Genomic DNA, 22295 nt, shown 5'->3' with positions numbered 1-22295 from the left:
GAATCAAATAATGACACCATGCACGTTAATTGATAACGAATAGTAACACGTTGGTGTTTATATTGTTAACAATTTATTACGTAAATACATAAGCATATCACATTATAAAAATATAACAAAGATAATACAATATCTTTCAAGAAAAGCCTTTTCAAGAATACCCTTATCAAATTCTGCATTATTCCATATTTATCTTATTAAAGTGACTTATCTCGAACGGAAACCAAACGTTTCCATTAAATATGCTATAGCTTATTTTTAGGTTCTTTGTTATCGTTCACTTTCTTTGAATATCTAGGCATTGAGAATGACACACAACTTTCTTTGCCGCTCACATTATCGATGTAAATTGCCTGCATATCGAGAAATTCCACTCTATTTTTTACAGGACTTATCTTCTGAAATTCCTTAATGGTAATGTCCGTCTTGTCGATTATTTGTTTCTCAACTAATTCAACTTTCTTTGGGTACATTGTGTCACCGGGCAAGACGTGTATGACGCCATCCTTCAGATATACACTTATCTATAAAAATGTTTATAGATACATTTATTATGATTATAAGATATAACATTGCGTTCCCTCTTATGATTATTTATGATTTACAGTGAGCGCGAAAAATATTCATACAAGAGAGATATCCTATCAGGAAACAATATTTTTAAATATTTAAAGAACGTTATAATAAAGAATAAATATTTAAAAAACCATTTAAAAAACATTGTCTGTTGATGAGGTATTTCTTTTTAAATCTTATTTAGACAAAGTAAACATTAATCGATAATTTCTTAACAACAAACATAATGCACACAATAATAATATTTTATTAATATTTATAAAAAATACTCTTATGTACAAAATATTTTTAGTATTCACTCTATCAATGGAATGGTTTAACTTACGTACCGGTAAATATAACTCCGCGCCTTTTTTGTTGCGTTCCACAGCGATATCCAGGAGATCATCTACGCTTCTCACTTGAATCAACTTAGCGATTTCGCACTGTTGCGGTGGCGGAAACATAATGTCTGTCGAGGCAAGCTTCTCCGGAGTGTCCCACTAAATTTTTCTAACGATTAGTCCGGAAGATACCGCGATAGAGTGCTCTATTGTTAAAATATCTCACTTTCAAATCCTCCATTTCCTGAGCCTCGTATTCGGCGTGAGGTATGTCCGGCAGGCAGGCCAAGTAGAAGGCGGTATTGAAGCGTTTATCGTACCTGATCGTAGGTGTCAGCCAATTCCTCCATTCGTGCAGTGCCCACAGGTCCGGGTAGCACTCAAATTTCTGGCAGAGATTGAGGAACTCCGTTGCATTGTTGTGGACCTTGTTCCGCCATATACGCAGCTCGTCCTTAGGAACTGAAAAAATTATTCGATCAGCGTTACACGCGTCGCTGATTGATCATCGTGATTTCGCCGTGATTTTATATGGATTTCTCACCTGATATGTACTCGGCCCAACCGGAATTAGCACCGCCGTCTTTGTCACGTCTGCATATCAGTATCCCGCATTCTTCGAAGGTCTCGCGAATCGCTGTGATGCGCAGCGAGATCTCTCTGAGCAGCTCGTTCTCCCTCGAATGAAAGATCTGCGGTCGCGAGATGGTCCTCGGTATCAGAGATGCGAGTCTGTTATCCCCCAGGCCAAAGCCGGTGAAGTACTCGAGCCATTTCAGATTAGCGTCAGCTGGATCTATCGCGCCGCCCGGGAAGACGTAGAGCCCGGGCATGAAGCTTGACTTTTGATGACGTTTGAGGCATAGCAGTTTGTAATTTTGCTGAAATTACGAATTGCCTCATCTAAACGCTTCGATAGACATCTATAGATACGGAACGAACCACGTGTATACGTCGCGCTTAATCAAATATTTATAAATAAAAAGTTTAAAGGAATCCTAAATCGAATTACTGACATAATTTTTAATTAGAAGACGTCTTTGAATTCGCTTTACAGAATTCCAAATTTTTTTGCAAAATTAAAGCACGCATAAAAATTAACAGAGCAGAGAGCAATTTCATGCTAACAAAAAAATTTTGTTCGTTATTAGTATAAATCGATAATTTACTTTAGTATCCTTTTAATTGATCTTATCAACTCGCATTTAAAAAATGTCAATCAATAAAATTTTTAAATCATTAACCGTAAAACTTCAAAACTGATCGTATTATTTTGTTTTTTAAGCCTTATCTATTTTGTGTAAGTTATAATTTATTTACGTAAAATATAATCCGATTAAATTAATAATACGCAGAATTGGTTGAGTTAATATATTTATTTATATAATTAAATTAAGTTAAAGTAAATAAAATGAATTTATCAAATTAATTTAATTATGTCACATTGCATGAATATAAAACTGGCTCGGTTATAAGTTGCGTTAGGATTAAAATAACTTAGTTAATTAAGAGATTTTAATTCAAGTCAAATAAAAAGTTAATTTTGAAAAATATTATTAGTATTAAATTAGAAGGTTGTAATTTATTTTAATCAGATTACTCTAAATAACAAAACAATAGATCGTTAAATAAAGTATTCTTTCAATTGTAAATTATATGAAATAACAAAGAAATATTTTTTTTACATGGAAATGTAATTGTTCTCTTACATAGATAATTTTTGAACTTTAGAAAATAGTTAATGAGTTATAAATGCTTGTGTTTCAAAAATAATTAGTTGAAGTTAAAAATTAACTTCTGACATAATTTTATTTAACTTGTAACTTTTTAACTAGTCACTACTCAACCTTAAAACAATTACAAAATTAAGTATTAGGAATAGCTTTATAAATTTTATAATTGGTAATTCCTAAATTTTAATCGACTGATTCTTTGTTAGTTAATCGGAGTTGATGGGACCGATCCTCATAACGACAAAATTGGTGAATGTTATTAATGCTACGTCATCCAGTGTCTGGATCTTTCCCGTCACGGCCGTGTCGCAAGGTAGAACGAGAAAGTGCCGCTCGAGACCTCGTCACGACTCACCAGAGTGCACGCACACACATGCATTCGTCGATTATTATGCACTTACGACTGCAGGCGATGACGCCGCGCGACTGTACGCTTGCCCATGGCGTGCTGCTAATATCAAACTCGAAGCTTCCTGCCAGGCCTTCATCTTTCGTTCGCTTTCTCCCACACGCGAAGCGGAATCGCTGCGCTGATGAGAAATCTACTGACGAAATCTACTGCTGACCCGTAATCGAGTTATCCGATAGATCGAACGTCCCGTAGATTATATCACTCCACGATAATAAGCTTCACTTCAATCGCGCTTCAAATTGCAACTGAGCCGAAATAAAACTTTGCAGGCCTATTCCGTGACGCTTAACGTTGTGCTATTACGTAGTTCCTTTTTATCAATAATTATACTTGCGATAACAATAACAATGTCATAAATGTGTATTTCTACCATTGCAAAATAACTTACACCTCGCTTCAACTTTTTTTTTTAGTTTTGAAAATTAAAAAGAGATAGAGTGGAAGTTAAATCGAGACCAAAGTTAATCTACATTGGTGGAAATAAACAAAAAAAGTTATTGGACGCTGCTATTTATTACGAAACTTTTTATTACGTTATATTACGTTTGTATTCACAATTATTATTGCTACATTACTCATTTGCTATAATCACACAAAAATATTGTCATTTTTCACTTGTTTACAAAAAAAAGAATTCTAATGAGAATTCAATACACTGAGCAGTTTATTTAATACTTTTATTCCTCTCCAAACAGAGCAAATTAAATTGTTACATAAAAATTCTTAACAGTACACAATATTCATAAATATTTACAAATATTTATTACAATTTACTTTTTTAAATATAAATATTGTATATACACAAAGGAAAAAGAACATAAAATACTTTATTCGAATGTTATTAAAATGCAAACTACTTATTTTTTATAATATTTGATATATAAAGAAATAAATATTTATAATATTTTATAAACGTTTTATAAATATTTTCATAAATATTTCATATTTATGATAAATAATATTTCATTAAATATTAATATTTCAGTTTTACGATCTGTTTAAAGACGTAAAAATGTTTATGAAATATTTTTATTTATAAGTACTTATAAAATATTCAAATAATTATCAATATTTTGTAAATTTTTGAAAAATATTGTGTGCGGCTTGAGATTGCATTTAAAGTAATAATACATTTTGTAAAATTAATTTACGACGTTCTCTTTATTTCTTGTTTTTTTTTTTTGTTATTTCGCGTAGGTCGCTGAACAATCACCAGTAAATAACTATGTTTAGAAAAATATTAAAATAATAAGACTTTGAAATAAATTGCGAATTAATTGTATTTTTTATGCTCTAAGTTTTATAAACATTTTATTAAAATATCATTTTTTATTTAAAAATGTAATTATATTAAATTTTTATTTATATGTTCATTGACTAGTACAATATTTTCTTTGTTCATTGACTGGTGCAGTGACCCTATTATTTTATCGAAATTGGCGAAATAAAAGTTGACGAACTCGAAAAAGATAACAAGTATGTGACACAAACAGGACGATTTAAATTTTAAAACGTTTAGACTGAAAATGTTTTGTTCTTTTCTTTTTTAGGTTATTCGTAAAATTGTATTGTCAAATTATAAATGAATAAGCGATATGTTCTCATAAAACTCTATTAACCACTGTCACTCTTACATTTGTGAAATTGAGCATCAAACCAGCATATTGACTGCACTTACTATTTGTATTTCCTAAAATTTATTAGTGTTTATATATTTATCATCATACATATAATACTACTACACTTCTGATTGTCTCTTGCACTCAAAGGTCTTTATCGTTACATAACCGTCGGACGTCGAACAAACGGCACCACCGATCGATTTAGATTATGCGGGAAATCACTTAATCGTACTTCACAGCAATATGCTGCTGAGCAGCCCGCGTGCACCAGGAGTCGCTCCGGATAGAGCTCCGGGATCGATTCGGACACGTGGCATGCGGCTACGTTTTCTTCGTCGTGCCGTCGGGCGGCTTTCCCGTCGCCGCGATCATCAGCTCGTACAGCTGACACACTTGCTCGTCCCGCAGCTTTTCTAGATCCTCCTGCTGCAGGTATCGACCGAGTGGCTGTCCCGTGTGCGGGCCCTTCAGCCCGAGCTGCTCGGCGAGAGACACCGCGTACCTCTACGGAGAAGAAGAATCGCGCTCTGACTGAACGTCGTCGGGTGCCGACGGCTCGCACACGAATCTAACCTCAAATCACGCGCTCGCACACGGCCGTCGGCGCGCCTCTACTCACGGTCCACTCGTGAAGGAAGATGATCGCCTCGCTCTCCACGCATCCCTTGTGCCTGCGGAACTCGTCGCGGACATAGCCGTCGCCCAGGGGCTGGATCTCGGCCGGTAAGCCACGGTGTAACCTCAAAATCGTCTTGTACAACAACCTGACGCGCTGCACGTGCGTCCGGGAGGCCATGGCCGTGTGCCGCTCGCGCTTGCGGACACGGCGCGGCTATATTCGTCAATTTTTATCGATCCTGTTGTTTACTCTATTGTTGATCGTTTAGCTTAATTGCGTTACTCTATTGTCGCAGTTTCCGTCCCGTAAATATTGATTTCCGATATGAATATCATCTTTACGCAATTTTCTAAGAAATTTTGACTCTCAATTTAATTCTAGATGGGAACTGACGGCGTGAGATGTGATATTTTAATAAATTAGATCTCGGATTCTCGTACATTATCTGTAATAATTTAAGCTGCTTTATAATAAGATTGAAGGATGAAAAGTAACGAGTATAAATAAGATTGAAGGATGAAAAGTAACGAGTTACGAACAGAGTTGGGTAAGTTATTTTTTTAACTACATTGTGAGTTAAAGTTAATACCTCATAAAGTTAATTTAATTGCGCTAAAATTTACGCGAGTAAAAAATTAACTAGGTAAAAGTGTTATGTTAAAATTAATTTAACTTAGATTAAATTAAATTAAAAATTAATATTGAAAAGTAGCTAATTAATATATTTATCTTAAATTAGAAATCCCTAAGTTTTTAAGGTTAGATTACTCAAAACAGTTATGTAATATAAACCAAATCAAGTTTATTATTTGTAAATTAAGTTTGTTTAATTTTTCTTTCATATGAATAAATTTTTAATTTTAGAAAAAAAGTTAATAACTGAATCGATGATGTTTATGTGTTTCGAAAATAACTATTTGATATAAAAAATTAAATCATTTAAAATTAACAAAATTAAGTTAAAAGTTATTAACTTTTTAATTTTATTATTTAATTTTTAATTATTTAAATAGTTATTACATAACTCTGGTTACGAGTAATGCCGTTACCGTTATTTGGTAATAACATTATTAAATTTTTCATAATAATAATGATAACGCCAATATTGAATAATCATTTTTGACGTATAACTCGCATTACTATACATTGAAAAAAACCAATAATTTTACTCGTCACGTAACACGTCGACAAATATTAACTTTTTACTTTAAAGTTACTTTTTTCAATAAGTAAAGCGTAAATAAAAAGCTTTACTTGTCAAAAGCTATTCCAACTTTGGCGTTACCTTTGCCATTATGAAAAATTGTAATATTATCAAATTATTATTATAAAAAAGTAAAAGTAAGTGTCTCGTTACTTGTAACGCGTTACCTGTCATCCCTGACCCTAACAGGAAACAATATTTTTTAAATGTTTTTTTAAATATTTAGAAAACGTTATAATGAAGAATAAATATTTAAAAAATATTTAAAAAACATTGTCTGCTGATGGGGGACGAGATTGAACTCGTTACTATTTATTACTTATTACCCCGATAGGAATATTGTGCAACTATTGCACAATAATGGCATTTTGAATTGATGAAAATTTTACAATAATTGCGCTAAGATACATCATAATATGTTGCAGTTTTATTGGAATAAAATTTCTGAATAATGTTTGTTAAAAATAGGACAAATTCAAATATAAAGTAGAAATATTTTGTAATTCATTTGAAAATTATTTGACTTTTTATTTAAAATTTTTCCATGATGAATTTCAGAATGTGTAACATTTTATATTGCAATATTTCTACATCATAATTTAGGAATAATTATGCATTTTTTATAAGCATGTATATAGGTTATATATAATTATATTTCTAAATATTTTACACATAATACAGCTAAAATATTTTTCTCAATTATTGAACAATTTCTTTCCAAATTTAATTTTGCAAATATATCATTAAAATGATCTGGCGAAAATTATAATGATATGGCGAATCTCATTTTAGTGATATGTTTGCAAAATTAAAATTGTTTAATAATTGTCAAAATTGAGAATGTTTTAGCTGTATCTTGTATTAATATTTTGTAAAAGGTCAATACTTCACGTCTATTTTTATAAATATTTCTACATGATTGGAGATTATAATTTTTTTATGCAAAATTTCATCATATAATTTAATAAATGCCGTCCTATCGAGGTACCGAAAAAAAACCCGAATGTTCATATTTTAGTGACAGACGAGAACCTGATGCATGTATATATAATTAAAAACATACATATAAATAAATCCTCTCTTCTTTTATGTGCTTTATTTGTATTTGATTATAGTAATTTAACTTATTTAAAAAAAAAAGATACGAAATGCACGTACAAGTAGGTCTTACTTAAAAATCTACAGGTTCTTACAAATAGATTTAAGTACTTAAAAATGATTACGTACAATGAAAATTGGACAATAGTAATAGCACAATCGTTAAAGATATTTATCTAACTTAATTTATGCAAATTGAACAGCCAGGTCCAATCCGAGATGATGCAAATCGTGTTCCGCACCCGATTAGAATATCGCCGACGCTTAATTGCTGGTGGTGTTTCTTGCTCCGATTAGTTATCCTCGGGAGATCTGGCGTCTTGAATTTCCTATAAAGTATAAATTGTCCAATAAACGCCAACTAACTGTAATATATCGATATAATTTCCTATTCAACAGTGTAATTGTTGCGTACGATAATTGATGATGTTATTACACCTGTTAAGTGGGAAATGTTAATATTGATGTATCATTGTTAGTTGGCGGTTATGGAGTGTTAAATTTTTGCTTGTTCCGCATAGGAAAGAACGGTTTTGTAGAAGTATCTAAGAATTTAGCTACCTTGAGAAAAGAATGCTGTTGAATCAATAGCATCAGTCTAATTCGAAATATTTTGTTAATTCAATAACAGTATTAATGAAACAAAAAGATTAAAGTAAAGTAAAACAATAACAAATATAGTTGAATAAATAAAATTTAGTTGAATGAACTACATATATTAGTGACAGTCCGTGATTCGACGTTTAATTGAATCAAACTACGTTTTAATTTACATTACAGCATTTTTTCTTAGTGTAGGTTTGAAAATAATTCTTGTTCAACCAAAATAATTATGCTAGTCATGCTCCAACACGATGAACAAAACTAAAAAGTTTTGACGTTCTAGCAACCAGCTTGAACTACGTATAAATTACCTTGATATAACAAAATTATTTTCAGAGCTGCATCCAGCTAAATGTTTTAATATTTTAATAAAACCATTCTTTCTATGCGTTTATAGGTTTTTCATGATTATGATTAAGCATAAATGGACTCAACAAACAGATGACGTTTTAATAACATGTTAATGATGTCGGCTATTTTCACAACCTCTGATTAATTTAATTGACTTAAGTGTCAATTGTGATTGATTATCTCTGATCAATTTTACTTAACGATAATGCGATTGGTCAATTTCAGTAGAAAAATTTGACGATTAAGTTAACTGGAGGTTGTGAAACTAGCCTTTACTAACGTGAATAAGATATTGAAACATTTGATATCACCTTGTTTGCTGTATAAACTTATTAATTTATTTATATAAAAAACGTAAATAAAAAACAGATACATTCACAGTTTTGTCACAGTATCTAAAAATTTAGCTGCAGGGTAAATGTTTGAAAATAATTTTATTAGAGCACGAAAATAATTATGAAATACATTCAAGCATGATGAGCAATGCCACCAAAAATTTTGGCATTCTAACGACCTGCTTCAACGTTCTATATAATTATTTTAATGGGTCTAACAAAATTATTTTCTATCCAGCCAGCTCTTCCGATATTTTTGCAAAATCATTCTTTCCGCGTTGAGATGAAAATAGACACGTAATAGAAACGTTCCGTCAGTTTGACGTTAAACTAACAAACTAAAATTTTTCCGCAAAAAGAGGCGAAGATTCCATTACGCGCGACTTCCGTAAATCGAATTTAAATCTTCGTAATGACTTCCAGCGTTCGTAAATGCAACTTTGAGGTGCGGCAAGATTCTTCGATACGCTCTTCTGAAGAGGTAGATCGAGAATCGCGCGGTAAAGTGAAACTTTTGAGATATGCAAACAGTTTCTCACCCGGTTCCTTCTTTCCCCATACTTGGACCAGAATGTGACCTTACACGTAGACTTTTGCCCGGTTTGCTTGTTGAAGACTGAGCACGACGAGAATGGTGGCGAGTACAGATGCAGGGAGACCGCGGGATTCATTGCACTTGGATTTTCAACGCGGTGCAAACCCAGCGAATCTTGAAAGAAAATATCGGAGGTTATTTTAAGAATATATATATATATATATAGAATTATATTTTTTGTGTAAATAATGTTACTTTATTTATATATATATATAGAATTATATTTTTTGTGTAAATAATGTTACTTTATTTTATATTTTATTATTACAAATTAAAAGTTTCGCGATTATGTCGCGTTTGCAAGAATAATCAGACTTGAGATTCGTGCAAGACAAGTCGTATATGAAACGTACCAAAGTTTCGAGGAAGCTGCTTATTCATCTCCAGAGTTGCGCTTAGATAATTTAAAATTATCTAGATATAGTTAGGATAAATTATATGTATGTTAAATAAGAGAGAGACTTAATTTTACTTTAAATTTATTTAGGTAAAAGGTAAAATTATATATTATTTTTATTTAATTTTAAGATAATTGAGTAAAACAATTTATGATATAAAAACAATATTTTATAGTTTTCTTTATAAATTTTGATTTTTTAAAAGTAAGAGTTCCTTAAATAATTCAATCTGACGAAAAATATTCCTCTTTTTCTGGATCAATACGCAGATAATAAAATAGAAGTTGAAGAATATATAAAGGGAATGTATAACTCACATTATAATGATTGATGAAATTTCTTGTAAAAGTTTTCGACTCACGTAGTTGTGAGGCAAGTCTTACGCTGTTTTTTGATCTGTGCAATTATTATAAAAAAAAAAATTTTTTGTTTGGATAAATAGTAACTTGGAAGTTGTAATTAAGAACAATTCTTCATTTCGTTGTTGTTCACATTAACTTCAGTATTTTGAAAAAAAAATATACGTCTTTTATCTAACAGTAAGATGAAAATGAAGACAATATACATTTTAATAATCTAGATTAATATAAGGTAAAACCACTTCTTCATCTAAATAATTTTATACAGATAATGGGAAACACTGTTCATGACATATTGAATATGTGAAATCTATCGTCCACCGCTTGATAAAAAAAAAATCATACCATTGATATAACAAATCTCGTTCATATCAAGCGTGTTCCTCTCGAGTTCCTTGAGCTCCTCCACGTTCTCTTCCGTCTCAGAAACAGTCCCCGCGGGCCACGCGTACCTCGTCTGAGAAACAAATTACTTTGATAGCTCGATTTTACATCACGACATACGTACGACACACGCGGTCTGAAATATGCAGTTCCAATAATTATCGTGGCAGTAATTACCTCGCACAGTTTCCCCTGAAGAATTTTCATCACGCAGTGCGCGTTAGCATGATCGTGTATGGCTGACCCGTGACCTTCCCCCCAGCATAACACCATGAGATTGAACCTGCCGTTTCCTTCGTCAACCAGGTTCCTTGTGTATCTGCGCACAAAGCGTCGTATATTACAACTTTGTGTTTTTTCTGCGAAACTGTTGCTCGACCAGTCAGAATTTTCTTGTGCCGCAGCTGTCCGCGGACCTTTCGAAAATCTCAATATCTTGATGCATATTTACAAATGCATACACTTGTTAGATGATTATTACGCATATAGATTTTATCAGATATCCATACATACATTTATGATTCAGTAGCCATCGCTACTGTGCTTTACAGCTATCGATCCATCTCTTAATTAACAATAACATTTACTGGTTTGAGTATTGTTAATTTGAATCTGGTAGATTTAGCATGCGAAAATTATCACGAAATCAGCTTTTACAAATCGCAGTGCATTAGTTGCAGCTTGAAACTAGTCCAGTTAATCGGCCATGATAAATTTCAACAAAATTGCCCGCAATTATCACCGATTTATCAATCGATGTAAAACCGAAAGAAAAGTTGTTTCACGCTGATTTTAACATTCAAGAAATACTAAAATGCTACTAAAACTCGAGTTAAATATGCTCAATGTTTTTCTTTTTTTATTATTTTATAAAACACAAATTAAGACGTTTAGATTGAAATACGATTAAAATCTAGCCAGAGAAAATAAAAACGTTTTTTTTAAAAGAATAATCGTTTAAATTTAAATTGTTCTATAATAGTAATACGAAATTATTAAATCATCAACTTTCGTAATATATATTTTATAATAATGGACGTATCGTCTCAGAAAAGAGAACGTTATTTGCGAGATGCATTAATGTAAATAGAGTGTACGATTTACGAATCGGTGATCTGCGAATCCAGCAGCGAATGTGAGATGCAGCAGACCGAATATAATTTGAAAGTTTCGATGTTTTGCATGCGTTTCGCTCGCATTTTTTTTTCACGAATGTCATGCGATGTACAGGTACCAATGTTCTCTGGATTGCGCAGAACGCAAACACGGAGAAGGGGAATATACGCATGGAAAGTACACATAACCAACTGACTATTCACCGGTCAATCGCCTCTGGGTGTTATATCTCTGCTCTAATTCCCGATACTAAATATTACCTTTAAATAGCGAAATTTAATATCTGTTTAAAGAAAATGTAATTTTAAAAACAGTCAAGAGAGAAAGAATATATACGTTATCTTTATTAAATATTAACATTTACTAATTTCTCATGAATATTTTATTCTCTTTTAAGAACGCTATTTCACGCAACGTATCAAAATATCTCCAAATCGATTAATTTAAATATCTGAGTATTGATTTGAAACAGTAATATACTAAACGAATATTTAATTTGCGCTAGCTTGTCAGTACAAGTGTTCTTCATCGCAACGAATATGAGTAAAAACACTGTAAAACAAATTCGGAGCGCACTAAAGCAATTTCGTTACGGTCAGATTTGTTTTGAAAATAAAAAAAATTCTAAATTGTAAAAAACCGTGTCACATATTTCTCATTTTTGCAGAATTATGTTTTTTTTAGCATCTTCAATATTGTTCAAAAGTATTTGTCCACTCCGGTTTTTATATATTTTTTTATATGCCTAAAATTCTAATTCTATTATATTCTCTTTATATATATGTAGAATGTAAAATTTTATAGCATTGTTATATTAATAACGAATTCAATTGAACTGCAGTAATGCGCATAGATGCACATAGAAGCTGCTGCACATTAATTTAAGCTAAGTGTAAAAGTGACATATCATATATTATATGTATATCTTTATCCTGAATTGTGTATACGACGGCTTTAATCAGTGCGCACTAATGCGTTCAATTGAATTGGCTACAAATTTGACGATCAAATAAATTTCAGATATTATTGGGCGAGTTCAGGTCATGACAATGCGTCTAAGCGGGAGTATTCTGTTTGATCATGTTATCACAGCTATTAATAGCATAAATATTTTTTGGAACAGCCAATCAAAATAGTTTATATTAAATTAACCAATTAGCGATGTGGGCAATCGAGTATCAGTATGCTAGGCTTACTTGCCGAGCGACTGAATTTAATTGGTTTTTTCTTGTAGATCCAATCAATCATTTTCAATCGCTCGACGAGCAGGCTTAGCCGCTTTGACAGCTTGAACTTGCTTTTTTACAAGGGATTTTATCAATCGTATAATGTGAGTTATATGTATTATATATTCCTATTTTTTAATCTTTGATTTTCATTGATTCAAATCCAAAGAGAAATAATTTTTGTCAGATTAAATTATTTGAAAAACTGTTACCTTTATATGGGAAATAAAGGTTTAGAAATAAAAATATGAACATATTATTTTTTTATTCTAAATTGTGTTGCCCAATAGCAATATTATTTAAAAATTATTTAGACAAATTTATGTAATTTTATCTTTTATTAATATAAATTTATATGTAATTTTACCTTTTACTGATATAAATTAAAATTAAATCAGCTTTATCTTATGTAAGATTATATACACATTAACGAATTATATATACATTTATGTATAATTTATTTTTAGATAATTTTAAGTTATCTAATCGTAACACTGACAATGAGTGGCACTTCCTCTTATAGTATTTCTTATGTGCGCACCAGTCTATCCAACTTACTATATTTACAACTTGTTATTGTAAAATTGTAAGCCATCGAGGTTATTATTAAGTTTAATATCTAGAACATTAATAATAACGTTTAAAATTCACTTTTTCTTAAAATTGCTATCAATTACTTAAAAATGATAAACTAAGCTAATGTTTTTTGAGCGGCAGTATATCACTGAATTTATAATTATTTTGTTGATAAGGTTTACTCTGTCGTCAATAATTTTCGTAATCTACAATTTGCACATTCGCCTGCTGAGAACGTTGAACAATATGATAAGTCCGTTAAAGCGCGACGCCGAAAGTGTTTATCTTTCTATCGGTCTTTCGCAAGTGCGATCTCGGTAGAGAGAAGAAAATATATTTACCTGCCGCGTGGCATTATACGTTCTACTTTGTGTTGACAGCAAAACCGGTAAACGTGCACCGTAGTTTCCGTACTTTCCCGAGTCACGTGGATCCCGGCTACACAGTAATTCCATCTGCGTCCAAGGCGCTCGTTATCTCGCGAACTCGTAAACTCATTTTCGTCCTTATTTACGTTCGTTCGCTTAATCAAGAGCTGCCGAGATGCGCAGCATCATCGACAATTAACAATGCGCTAAACTACCTGTCGTATTTTCGATAATAGACGCGCGATACAATAGACGTATAACGAAAGAAAAAGAGGTAAAATTAACAGATTTTTGAGAAGAAATATAAAAATTCTTGAATTTTGTTAACGCGGACATGTTACTTGAAAATATAGAACGTTTAAAAATTGTGCACGCAGCAGCGATTTTTGTGCTAATTCTCTATACGCGCTACAATATTTTTAGAATATTATACGGATATTATTAAAAATTAAAATAATATTCTGAGAATATTATTCAGAGAATGTAATATTTTTTAATATTATAGGAATAGTGTATTAATGTTACGTCTTTTATATAATACTCCTTTATATAATATGGTGTATTATTTCAATAATATGAAAATGTTTTACGAATATTATTTTTTCAAAAATTAATGTGAATTATTATTCATAAAATTCATAAACTTTATAATTATTACATTGAAGAGCTATAATATTCTCGATAATTAAAAATATTAAAGTAAATAATATTATTCACTTCTAATATAATATTCATATAATATTCACATAATATTAGAAGTGGTCGTATAACCACTTTTTATTAATATTAAATAATATTGTAGCGCTTATGGGGTTGCAAGTGAAACGCTTATCTGCGCTCTAAATGTGAAAATACGAGTTGTATCGCTTAGTTCGTTGCAACATGTTCGCGGAGATAACATTGTCGTGGTGGTGCCTAATAATTCTAGAACATTCTCTCTCTCTTTCTCTCTCTTTCTGTCTCTCTTATCGGACGAATATGGAGATACGTCCAGATCGCGCGCAATAAATAAGCTAATCTAGTTATCACAATTATGCATGTGTGACACGCACCCTGGTAAATAAAGCTACTGGACGCGAGGGAATTTTCCCCTTCTGATTCGAAATTTATCTCCGCGTATCCCATAATTTTATGGGATACCAACGCTAACGAGATTGTTAGTTAAATGCAAATCATTTTAATCTGACATTTAGTCTCATTTGTCTTGGAAACTTTCCGTTTCCTCTGATAGTTCCCAACATCAGTCGCATTCAGCGATTCTTTGTAAACACGAGATGTTTTCTTTTCTTTCGAAGATTACGTACATCCCGTTTATGCACTGCGTACTAAGTTATCTATTATTTGTGGCAGTCATAAGATCGAGCTAGATCGGGAAAAATTGAAGCGATGACACAATTTTCCCATCAATACGTATCTAAGGTCGTGTTTTTTCCGTCTGAAGAGCATTAAATGGCGTTCATCTACTCTTGCCACGAGTACAAATGTTACGGGTTACTTCAGAACAAGGTTACTAATTTTTTCTTTTCACGTTCTTACGCACTAGAGAGAGAGAGAGAGAGAGAGAGAGAGAGAGAGAGAGAGAGAGAGAGAGAGAGAGAGAGAGAGGAAGGGGGAAGGGGGAGAGAACCGGCGCAGGATAGGCGGCCGATAACCCATTCTGAACTCCTCACGTCATGTTAATCTCATTTCACAATTCCGCATTGCGTTGTATATACGCCCTATTTACACATCCCAAATGTGTTGATCGGCGAAAATATTTGTTCTCCGCCATTTAGTTATCAAGCGTACATCACGCGTCCACTGACGCATTTCTCCGGAATGTTCCTAATTGATTGTTTCCGTTATGCGCTGATTATGTTTGCAATAGTACCGTAATTATCGATGTGTAATTAGCTGACAATTAATGAAAACATTTCCGTATGGACACCACAATTCTCACCGCGTTAGTTATGCAGTTACATCAGATTATGTGGAATCACGGATCAGATTTGTAAATCTTACCAATTGCGACCTTGAAAGTGGAAATTCAAGATAATAATTTTATTCTTCAAGATTTATAATTTTATTCTTGGACATGCAAACAAAATGTAGCGTTATTACTAGAAGTAATCGAAGAATTTTTAATTTCTCCCGCGATTAATCGCAGAGATGTCTTTTGATCGATCGGGGATATTCTTCACTATTTATAGACGATTATGTCACTGTTAGTGTCGTAGATTTCTTAATTATCTTTTTGCGCGTACATTAACAAGTTATGCATATATTAAACAATCACACACAAAATTAAAACGACATGCAATTTTTGGTATCTTTATAAAATATGTAGTTACATAATTAGGTAAGCCAATAAAATAAAGAGAGATTGTATGGGTATAAAAGGGGATCATGATAGGTAATAGATATTAGTAATCATTAGGTTTAAGATATGAATGAATGTGTATAGTTAAGAAATAAGTGTGCAGTAGAGAAAAGTCTGTTCTTTTTAGTTGAACTTTTAGCTAATTTCCGATATAAGAAACAAAAGGAGAAATAATGTGCAAGAAGTTCAACTAAAAAGGACAGGCTTATACACCTTATACACTAGGAGAAAAAGTTCTTTAATCAAATTTTAAAAAAACACTTTCTTAAAATCATACATTTTGATGCAAGCATTTGTTCATTCTGTTTAAGTAAAAATATTTACTTTTAAGCAAATAAATTAAATAGTCCTATTACCTTAAATAATATGTTGAATGTAAAAATAGTCTAACAGTATTTTTTAAAACTGCAAGAAAAAATTACTGGATTAAAAATTATTTCTTAATTTTTTATTTACATAAATATTTTGATTAAGAAATTTTTAACTTGATTGCAAGTACATAAGCTATTAGCGTGTAAATAATTTTTTTGTGCTAAGTATAATTTTTGCATGTAAGCATAAAAAATTATTAAATTGACTAGCAATGTAATTTCGTGATATTACAATCGAGGTTCTTCTTAAAAAGCTGTGTTTTAAGTTCGGCAAACATTCGGCGCGCAGTTTGGGGGAATCTTCTAAATGTTTATAAAGTTAAAATTTGAGCTGCTTTCGACCATTTATTATCATTTTTTGTTATTTTATTAGTTTGTTTTAAAAGATATTTTTTCTCAGTGTAGTGTAAACTAAGTCCTTTTCCAGCAAACACTGAATGCGACATAGATATAACGTCATATAGCATATACATGTGTTATATCTATGTTATATAACAACACATCTATGTTATATTCTATGTGTTTACCGAATTCTCGGCAGAAAAGCTGAAGAAAATAAATTCTATATTTTAATAGTGACATTATGTCTGTTGCATGTTACGCCTAAACAATTAAATTATATATTTATAAATTTATAAAAAATGAACATCTAAAATATATCATCGTCGAATGCCGTGCGCGTGAGTAAAAGTTCCGTATATAAATAAATAAATAAATGCCAAATACCTGTATCTGTCGAACTTGGCGAATTTCTTCCACTCCGCGTGATTGCTCTTGTAGCTCATCATCAGGTCCTGAACGTGATCGATATTCACATGATCCGTCTTGAAGGCCTCGTGCAGCGCATCTATAAGTTCCCGCAGGGTGGAAACTTTCTCCGGCCGGAGTTTCTCCCCGTTCTCAACGAGGCGCGACGCTTTTCCATACGGCACATCGTACAGTCGGTCCTCCCGATTGCAAATCTCCATTTTTCAGTCGACGCGGCGGTATCTCGACACTTCGGCGACTCTATTCAATCGGCAAAAGTTTCTCTCTACTTTCCCGCGGGCACGGGGAAGGACGTCCGATCGCACAGCGGGAAGATACTTAAGCGCCGGAAAGCCGTGAACGTTTAAAACGGGAGCGTCGTACTCGCTTGGCTCGCTGAATGCGAAGACGCGGCTTCGAAAGCGAAGGGAAGACGAGAAATTTATACGGACGTCCTTAGCCTCTACAGGCCGCCGAGCACTAACTGCGCGAACGTACTAATCCGTACTACCTCCGCTGTCTTTGCTCGCCTACAGCTGGTACCGGTCTAGTACAACGCCAGTTACAGCATCTTATATGCATTCTAAGGTGCCCCCTACTCCAGCCGATCGTCCGAGCAGCGTCAACGTTTTGTGAAACTTCTCACTCTGTAGGGTACTTTTCAGAATTGGTCGATGAAGAGATTGAAGACGGATTTATTACGGTTCCATTCCTGAAAAGGAAAAGAAAAGGTTGGAGATATATCACTCGTGATCAAAAGAGAGTTCTCTTCAGTACAATAGCTGATTAACAGAACGCCCAAAACATGTGAAAAACTGTAAAACATTTTTTTTTTTTTCAAACGGTGTCACGATCGACACATTCTATACAAATATAGTTAGATGAGTTAACATTAAACAATCAGCGTTGTACAAATTAATTAAATAAATTAACAGTTACATAATTAATTAAATTATAATGAACTAATTATTGTTGGGAATATCGACAAAAAAATAATAACGTTTACTCTTGTTGACCGTATTGTGAATGTACATAAAGACTTACGTGATTAGATCAGTGGCCCTATTCTTGAAAACATGCCAATTTTTTACGTATACGAAAGTGACAAAATAGCCAATGGAAAAATACCATCGAATAATTCCATTGGTTATTCTGCTATTTTCGTATACGAAAGTTATCGCATATTTTCAAGAATAAGGCCCCAGACCGTCGAGCGGAGACAATTAAAGTAATTAATATATCATGTGAGAAAGTCGAGACGCTTTTGAAATAAGAACCATTAATATCATTAAAATAACTAACGAATACATAATATTTTATGATAGAGGGCAAAGCATTAAGATTTTGCTGAAATAAATTAGCATATAACGGGTCAAACAACTCCGTGTCATTTTGAAAATTTAAACCCCGCTTTTGCTTATGTATAAAAATTATCTCAGAAATGAGTTTTTTATTGAGAATCTTTTTCTCGTTTAATATCGCAATATTCTTCCAATCAATAGCCTGTGAAAATTTGATTCTATATTTTTTAATTACAGATCTTTGCACGTCCTTATTTATATAATTCTTGTGCTCATTAATTCTTGTTTTTCGTGGCCTACAAGTTTGCCCCACATATGAGACGTCACAATTTTTACAATTAATTTTATAAACTACATTTGGACGGGATATCTTCGGGAGCTTATTTTTAAGAACCTTTGCGAATCTATTTAATTTATTAATACCTTGATGCGCCAGGCGTATTATAGAATTTTTGAAAAACATTTTTACTTTTGATAAAATATTCAATACGAAAGGAATTGGAAAAAAATTTGTTTTCTCTCCGACTTTTCTTTTTGGCTGTTCCCTTGTTATTCGTGATTAAAATTAGTAAAGCACAATTTATTATGTAGTCTTTTTTTAAATATTATTAAAAATAATGTTAAGCGGGAAGCTATTAGTAAAATCTTGATAACTTTGTCCAGGTTCCTTTTATGAAAAGAAGAATGAAATAACAGTCATCAAACCCAAAATGGTACCCCGTGTCTTTAACAGAAGGGATCGCAAGGAAAATAATTCAGGTAATGTTCTGAAAAGGTTTATGGTATCAATTGTATATAAAAAAATTGCCTCTCTTTATTAAAGTTAAGTCTAAAAAAGTCAATGTTTTACCACCCATTTCTAAAGTGAATTATAATGCTATAAAAAATTATAGTATTATGTAATAGATTAATAATTAAACATTAATAATAACAGAGTTAATGATAAAATTGTTAATTATTTATAATTAAAAAATAAGTATGCAGGTCGCGAGAAAGATAAAGAGAAGCAATAATAAATGTATTGTGTAGGATCAGGTTAAGTATAAGGCAAATGTTTAATGTTCGAATACGTCATTATATTAATCAAATTGAAGTAATTATTGTTATCATGTCATGTGACAATCAGTAAAAGGACGCTAATTTATTTTCTTGCATTTCGGGTTTATGTGCGTGCTCTTGAATTTATCAAGCGTGTATAAGATATATATAGTTGAGTTCTTATCTTGTGACCCGAAAAAATAATATTAATCTTACAAAATAAGCAATTCATATCATGCAGAAATATTACGAAATTGAAAGACTATAAAAACATTTCATCTATTTCTATTTTAGCGGCACTAATATGGATCGTAAATAATATGATCATGAATGATTTATTCGTTGAAATATTGAATATGCGTATAATTGGATTGACGTGAAGAGAACAATTTTTTAATATGTGACGGATTACTTATCTTTACGATTTAACAGGTACAAAAAGAATATTACGTATGGAAAGAAGTATGTTACACATCATGAAAGATATTTACGATTTAATTTATGATTTATTAATCATAAAACTGATAAAAGAGAGATATTTTTATGAAAAGTTGGACAGCATTCGTGAATTATTTTATTAGTTACAAACTCGAATACGAATACGAATAAATTATTTTTTAACTATATGTCATACACTCGATAAAACATCATAAAACCAGATCGAGAATCATCAATGGAGATTTAAATACGGATTATCCGAAATAATTATTAATATTATCAATGATGCCAAAATACTAATACTAAAATACTTTTATAATTTCTCTGTACTTTAAATATTTTCTTCTCTTGGAGTTTTATACAAATTATATATATTCGCTTGTTGTTTGTTTGACCATTGACAGCAAGTATTACCAATTAATCATCATTTACCTTTCTGTATTTACCTATCTGTGTTCCTCGGATTGGTGAAATTCTTTTCGTCTTTGTTTTCATTCGATGAATCATCGCACCTGTACGACTTCGGTTATTTTACTGCAATGCAGCTGCAGCAAAGAATACATAAAAGAAGCAGTAACGGAAAGTCTACGTATAGACCTCATTGGGCCTGATGAGACAAAGCGCTCGTTAACAGTCACATTTGATTATTTAAAAAAATTTCCATCGTTACCAATAAATTAGGTACTAACGACGTTACATGAATAAAAAAAGTCTGTAATTAAGTCCCGCGCCGATATGTAATTTGTTTCACTCACGTGCAAGGCAGACTCTTGCAGTAATAACACTTTGCCAGCGGTCTTTTGCAATTGGATCTGTCTTTCCTGCATCTGCACGGCGTTAGTTTACAAACGCAGCCAATGTATCGGCTTGGCATCGATTTTTGAACAGTGCTTTTACGTTCGTTTGTCCTAGGTCTTGGACTACATCGGCAATTATTCGGTGATTTGTTTCTAGATGACCTTTCTGTTTTGGCACATCTAAGCACAGAAAATTCAACGCCAAAGTTTAAGAGAAAGTCATCTACAAACGATTTTTAGTTCTATCCTGGTAAAAACTTTTTTTAGGAAAAATTTACATTTTTTCTTAGAAATTAAAGAGAAATTGCTCAACTGAATAAAACTTTGTTAAAAATGAAAAATGCCAATAAGAGTCGACATTGGGTGTTTGCGTGTACAATAGTATATTATCATTAAAAATTAAAAATTACATATGGACGTTTCGGTCCCAAGACGTGTGATACTATATACGATTGGTATAAACGATCTGTATATATGAATAAGATAACAAATCGCCCTATAATTTACGTTTATCGCACCCTAGCGTTCCATATATGGTATACAGATAGATTGTTTATGTTTATGCATCACGACATCATAAATATTCAATGAATATGTGAATTTTTTCTTGTATAACTTGATTACGGTATGACTCATACTAATCATGCCAAATTTAATTTATTTAACGAATGAGCTGAACAAATCATCATTCAAGACAATTACTTATTTGCTTTGCATTATACTTAAGGCGGTTCAAACGTAGGATCGAAACGTCTATATGTAATTTTTAATTTTTAATGATAATATTGTACACGCGAAAACTCAGTATCGACTTCTTGTTGGCATTATTTTTTTTTCTTAGAATTATTCATACATGAAATATTCTAAGATTTCCAAACTTTTTTATCCTACAATTTCTAAAGAATACTTAAAACTTTTTCAGATTTTTTCAGATTTTATTAGAAATTAAAATGAGAATCTTAATAGGATATTTTAAAATTTGTATAATTTTAGAAAACATGCAGACTTTCTCACGCAAAATTAAAAAAAATATTCCAATTTGTATAAAAAGTTTAAGAAATTTTTAAAGTCATCAAATTATGCAAAAATTTTAAAAAGTTCTGAAATTTACATAAATTTCTTTATGTAAATTTAGTGTAAATTTTTTTTCAAAATTTCAATTTTGAAAAATTACAATAAATAAATTTGGAAAAAAATTGTTATCAGATTAGAACGCTATCATATGTAAATTTGGTGTGTAGTCCTTAAATTGAATTTGATAGTGTGCTTTTTTATTCTTTCTTTCTTTTTAAGTTAATACATATAATTAGGCCACTTGTATTTATGAAGCTTAGTATTTATAAATA

General features: G+C 31.7%; 3 protein-coding genes and 1 long non-coding RNA gene across 10 annotated transcripts; 1 reads left to right on the top strand and 3 right to left on the bottom strand.

The window, feature by feature from the left end:
- Positions 1-50: 50 nt before the first annotated feature.
- On the bottom strand, positions 51-4905 carry LOC105207395 (nucleoside diphosphate-linked moiety X motif 19). 7 transcript variants are annotated; one of them, XM_039453446.1, is made up of 6 exons: positions 4723-4905; positions 3034-3373; positions 1444-1780; positions 1126-1361; positions 906-1058; positions 57-524 (listed from the first exon to the last, which is right to left on the bottom strand). In XM_039453446.1, the coding sequence occupies exons 2-6, from the start codon at positions 3118-3120 to the stop codon at positions 246-248; spliced, it is 1092 nt and encodes a 363-aa protein (XP_039309380.1). In that variant the 5' UTR covers positions 3121-3373; positions 4723-4905; the 3' UTR covers positions 57-245. The 7 variants fall into 7 exon arrangements, with proteins under 7 accessions (XP_039309382.1, XP_039309380.1, XP_025992765.1 ...); XM_026136980.2 differs by having other exon boundaries at positions 3034-3340; positions 4723-4861; XM_011176830.3 differs by having other exon boundaries at positions 3034-3354; positions 4723-4859.
- LOC105207394 (succinate dehydrogenase assembly factor 3, mitochondrial) lies at positions 4187-5673 on the bottom strand. The gene is made up of 2 exons (XM_011176829.3): positions 5286-5673; positions 4187-5170 (listed from the first exon to the last, which is right to left on the bottom strand). The coding sequence occupies exons 1-2, from the start codon at positions 5460-5462 to the stop codon at positions 4988-4990; spliced, it is 360 nt and encodes a 119-aa protein (XP_011175131.2). The 5' UTR covers positions 5463-5673; the 3' UTR covers positions 4187-4987.
- On the top strand, positions 5264-21848 carry LOC120358640. The gene is made up of 3 exons (XR_005575546.1): positions 5264-5389; positions 5667-5832; positions 19340-21848. It is a non-coding gene; the product is annotated as an uncharacterized LOC120358640 (long non-coding RNA).
- Positions 7564-17933, bottom strand: LOC105207393 (cysteine dioxygenase type 1). The gene is made up of 5 exons (XM_011176828.3): positions 17355-17933; positions 10790-10931; positions 10574-10685; positions 9416-9585; positions 7564-7916 (listed from the first exon to the last, which is right to left on the bottom strand). Exons 1-5 carry the CDS (start codon positions 17594-17596, stop codon positions 7881-7883), a joined length of 702 nt encoding a protein of 233 aa, XP_011175130.1. The 5' UTR covers positions 17597-17933; the 3' UTR covers positions 7564-7880.
- Positions 21849-22295: the final 447 nt, after the last annotated feature.

Source organism: Solenopsis invicta, chromosome 9 (genome assembly GCF_016802725.1).
Source record: "Solenopsis invicta isolate M01_SB chromosome 9, UNIL_Sinv_3.0, whole genome shotgun sequence".
In the NCBI taxonomy this organism is placed as follows: Eukaryota; Metazoa; Arthropoda; class Insecta; order Hymenoptera; family Formicidae; genus Solenopsis; species Solenopsis invicta.
This window is presented reverse-complemented; position numbering and strand designations above follow the sequence as displayed.

What these genes read in the sequence shown, in the direction of transcription:
- LOC105207394 (XM_011176829.3), bottom strand. Translation starts at nt 5,462, where the DNA reads ATGGCCTCCCGGACGCACGTGCAGCGCGTCAGGTTGTTGTACAAGACG. An exon ending in TCTTCCTTCACGAGTGGACC is followed by an intron (nt 5,171 to 5,285) that starts GTGAGTAGAGGC and finishes TCTTCTCCGTAG; the next exon opens with AGGTACGCGGTGTCTCTCGC.
- LOC105207393 (XM_011176828.3), bottom strand. Translation starts at nt 17,596, where the DNA reads ATGGAGATTTGCAATCGGGAGGACCGACTGTACGATGTGCCGTATGGA. An exon ending in CGAGATTTGTTATATCAATG is followed by an intron (nt 9,586 to 10,573) that starts GTATGATTTTTT and finishes TTTTCTTTCAAG; the next exon opens with ATTCGCTGGGTTTGCACCGC. An exon ending in ATGGGGAAAGAAGGAACCGG is followed by an intron (nt 7,917 to 9,415) that starts GTGAGAAACTGT and finishes TATACTTTATAG; the next exon opens with GAAATTCAAGACGCCAGATC.
- LOC105207395 (XM_039453446.1), bottom strand. Translation starts at nt 3,120, where the DNA reads ATGAAGGCCTGGCAGGAAGCTTCGAGTTTGATATTAGCAGCACGCCAT. An exon ending in AGGAAATGGAGGATTTGAAA is followed by an intron (nt 1,059 to 1,125) that starts GTGAGATATTTT and finishes AGAAAAATTTAG; the next exon opens with TGGGACACTCCGGAGAAGCT. An exon ending in GCGCGGAGTTATATTTACCG is followed by an intron (nt 525 to 905) that starts GTACGTAAGTTA and finishes ACATTTTTATAG; the next exon opens with ATAAGTGTATATCTGAAGGA.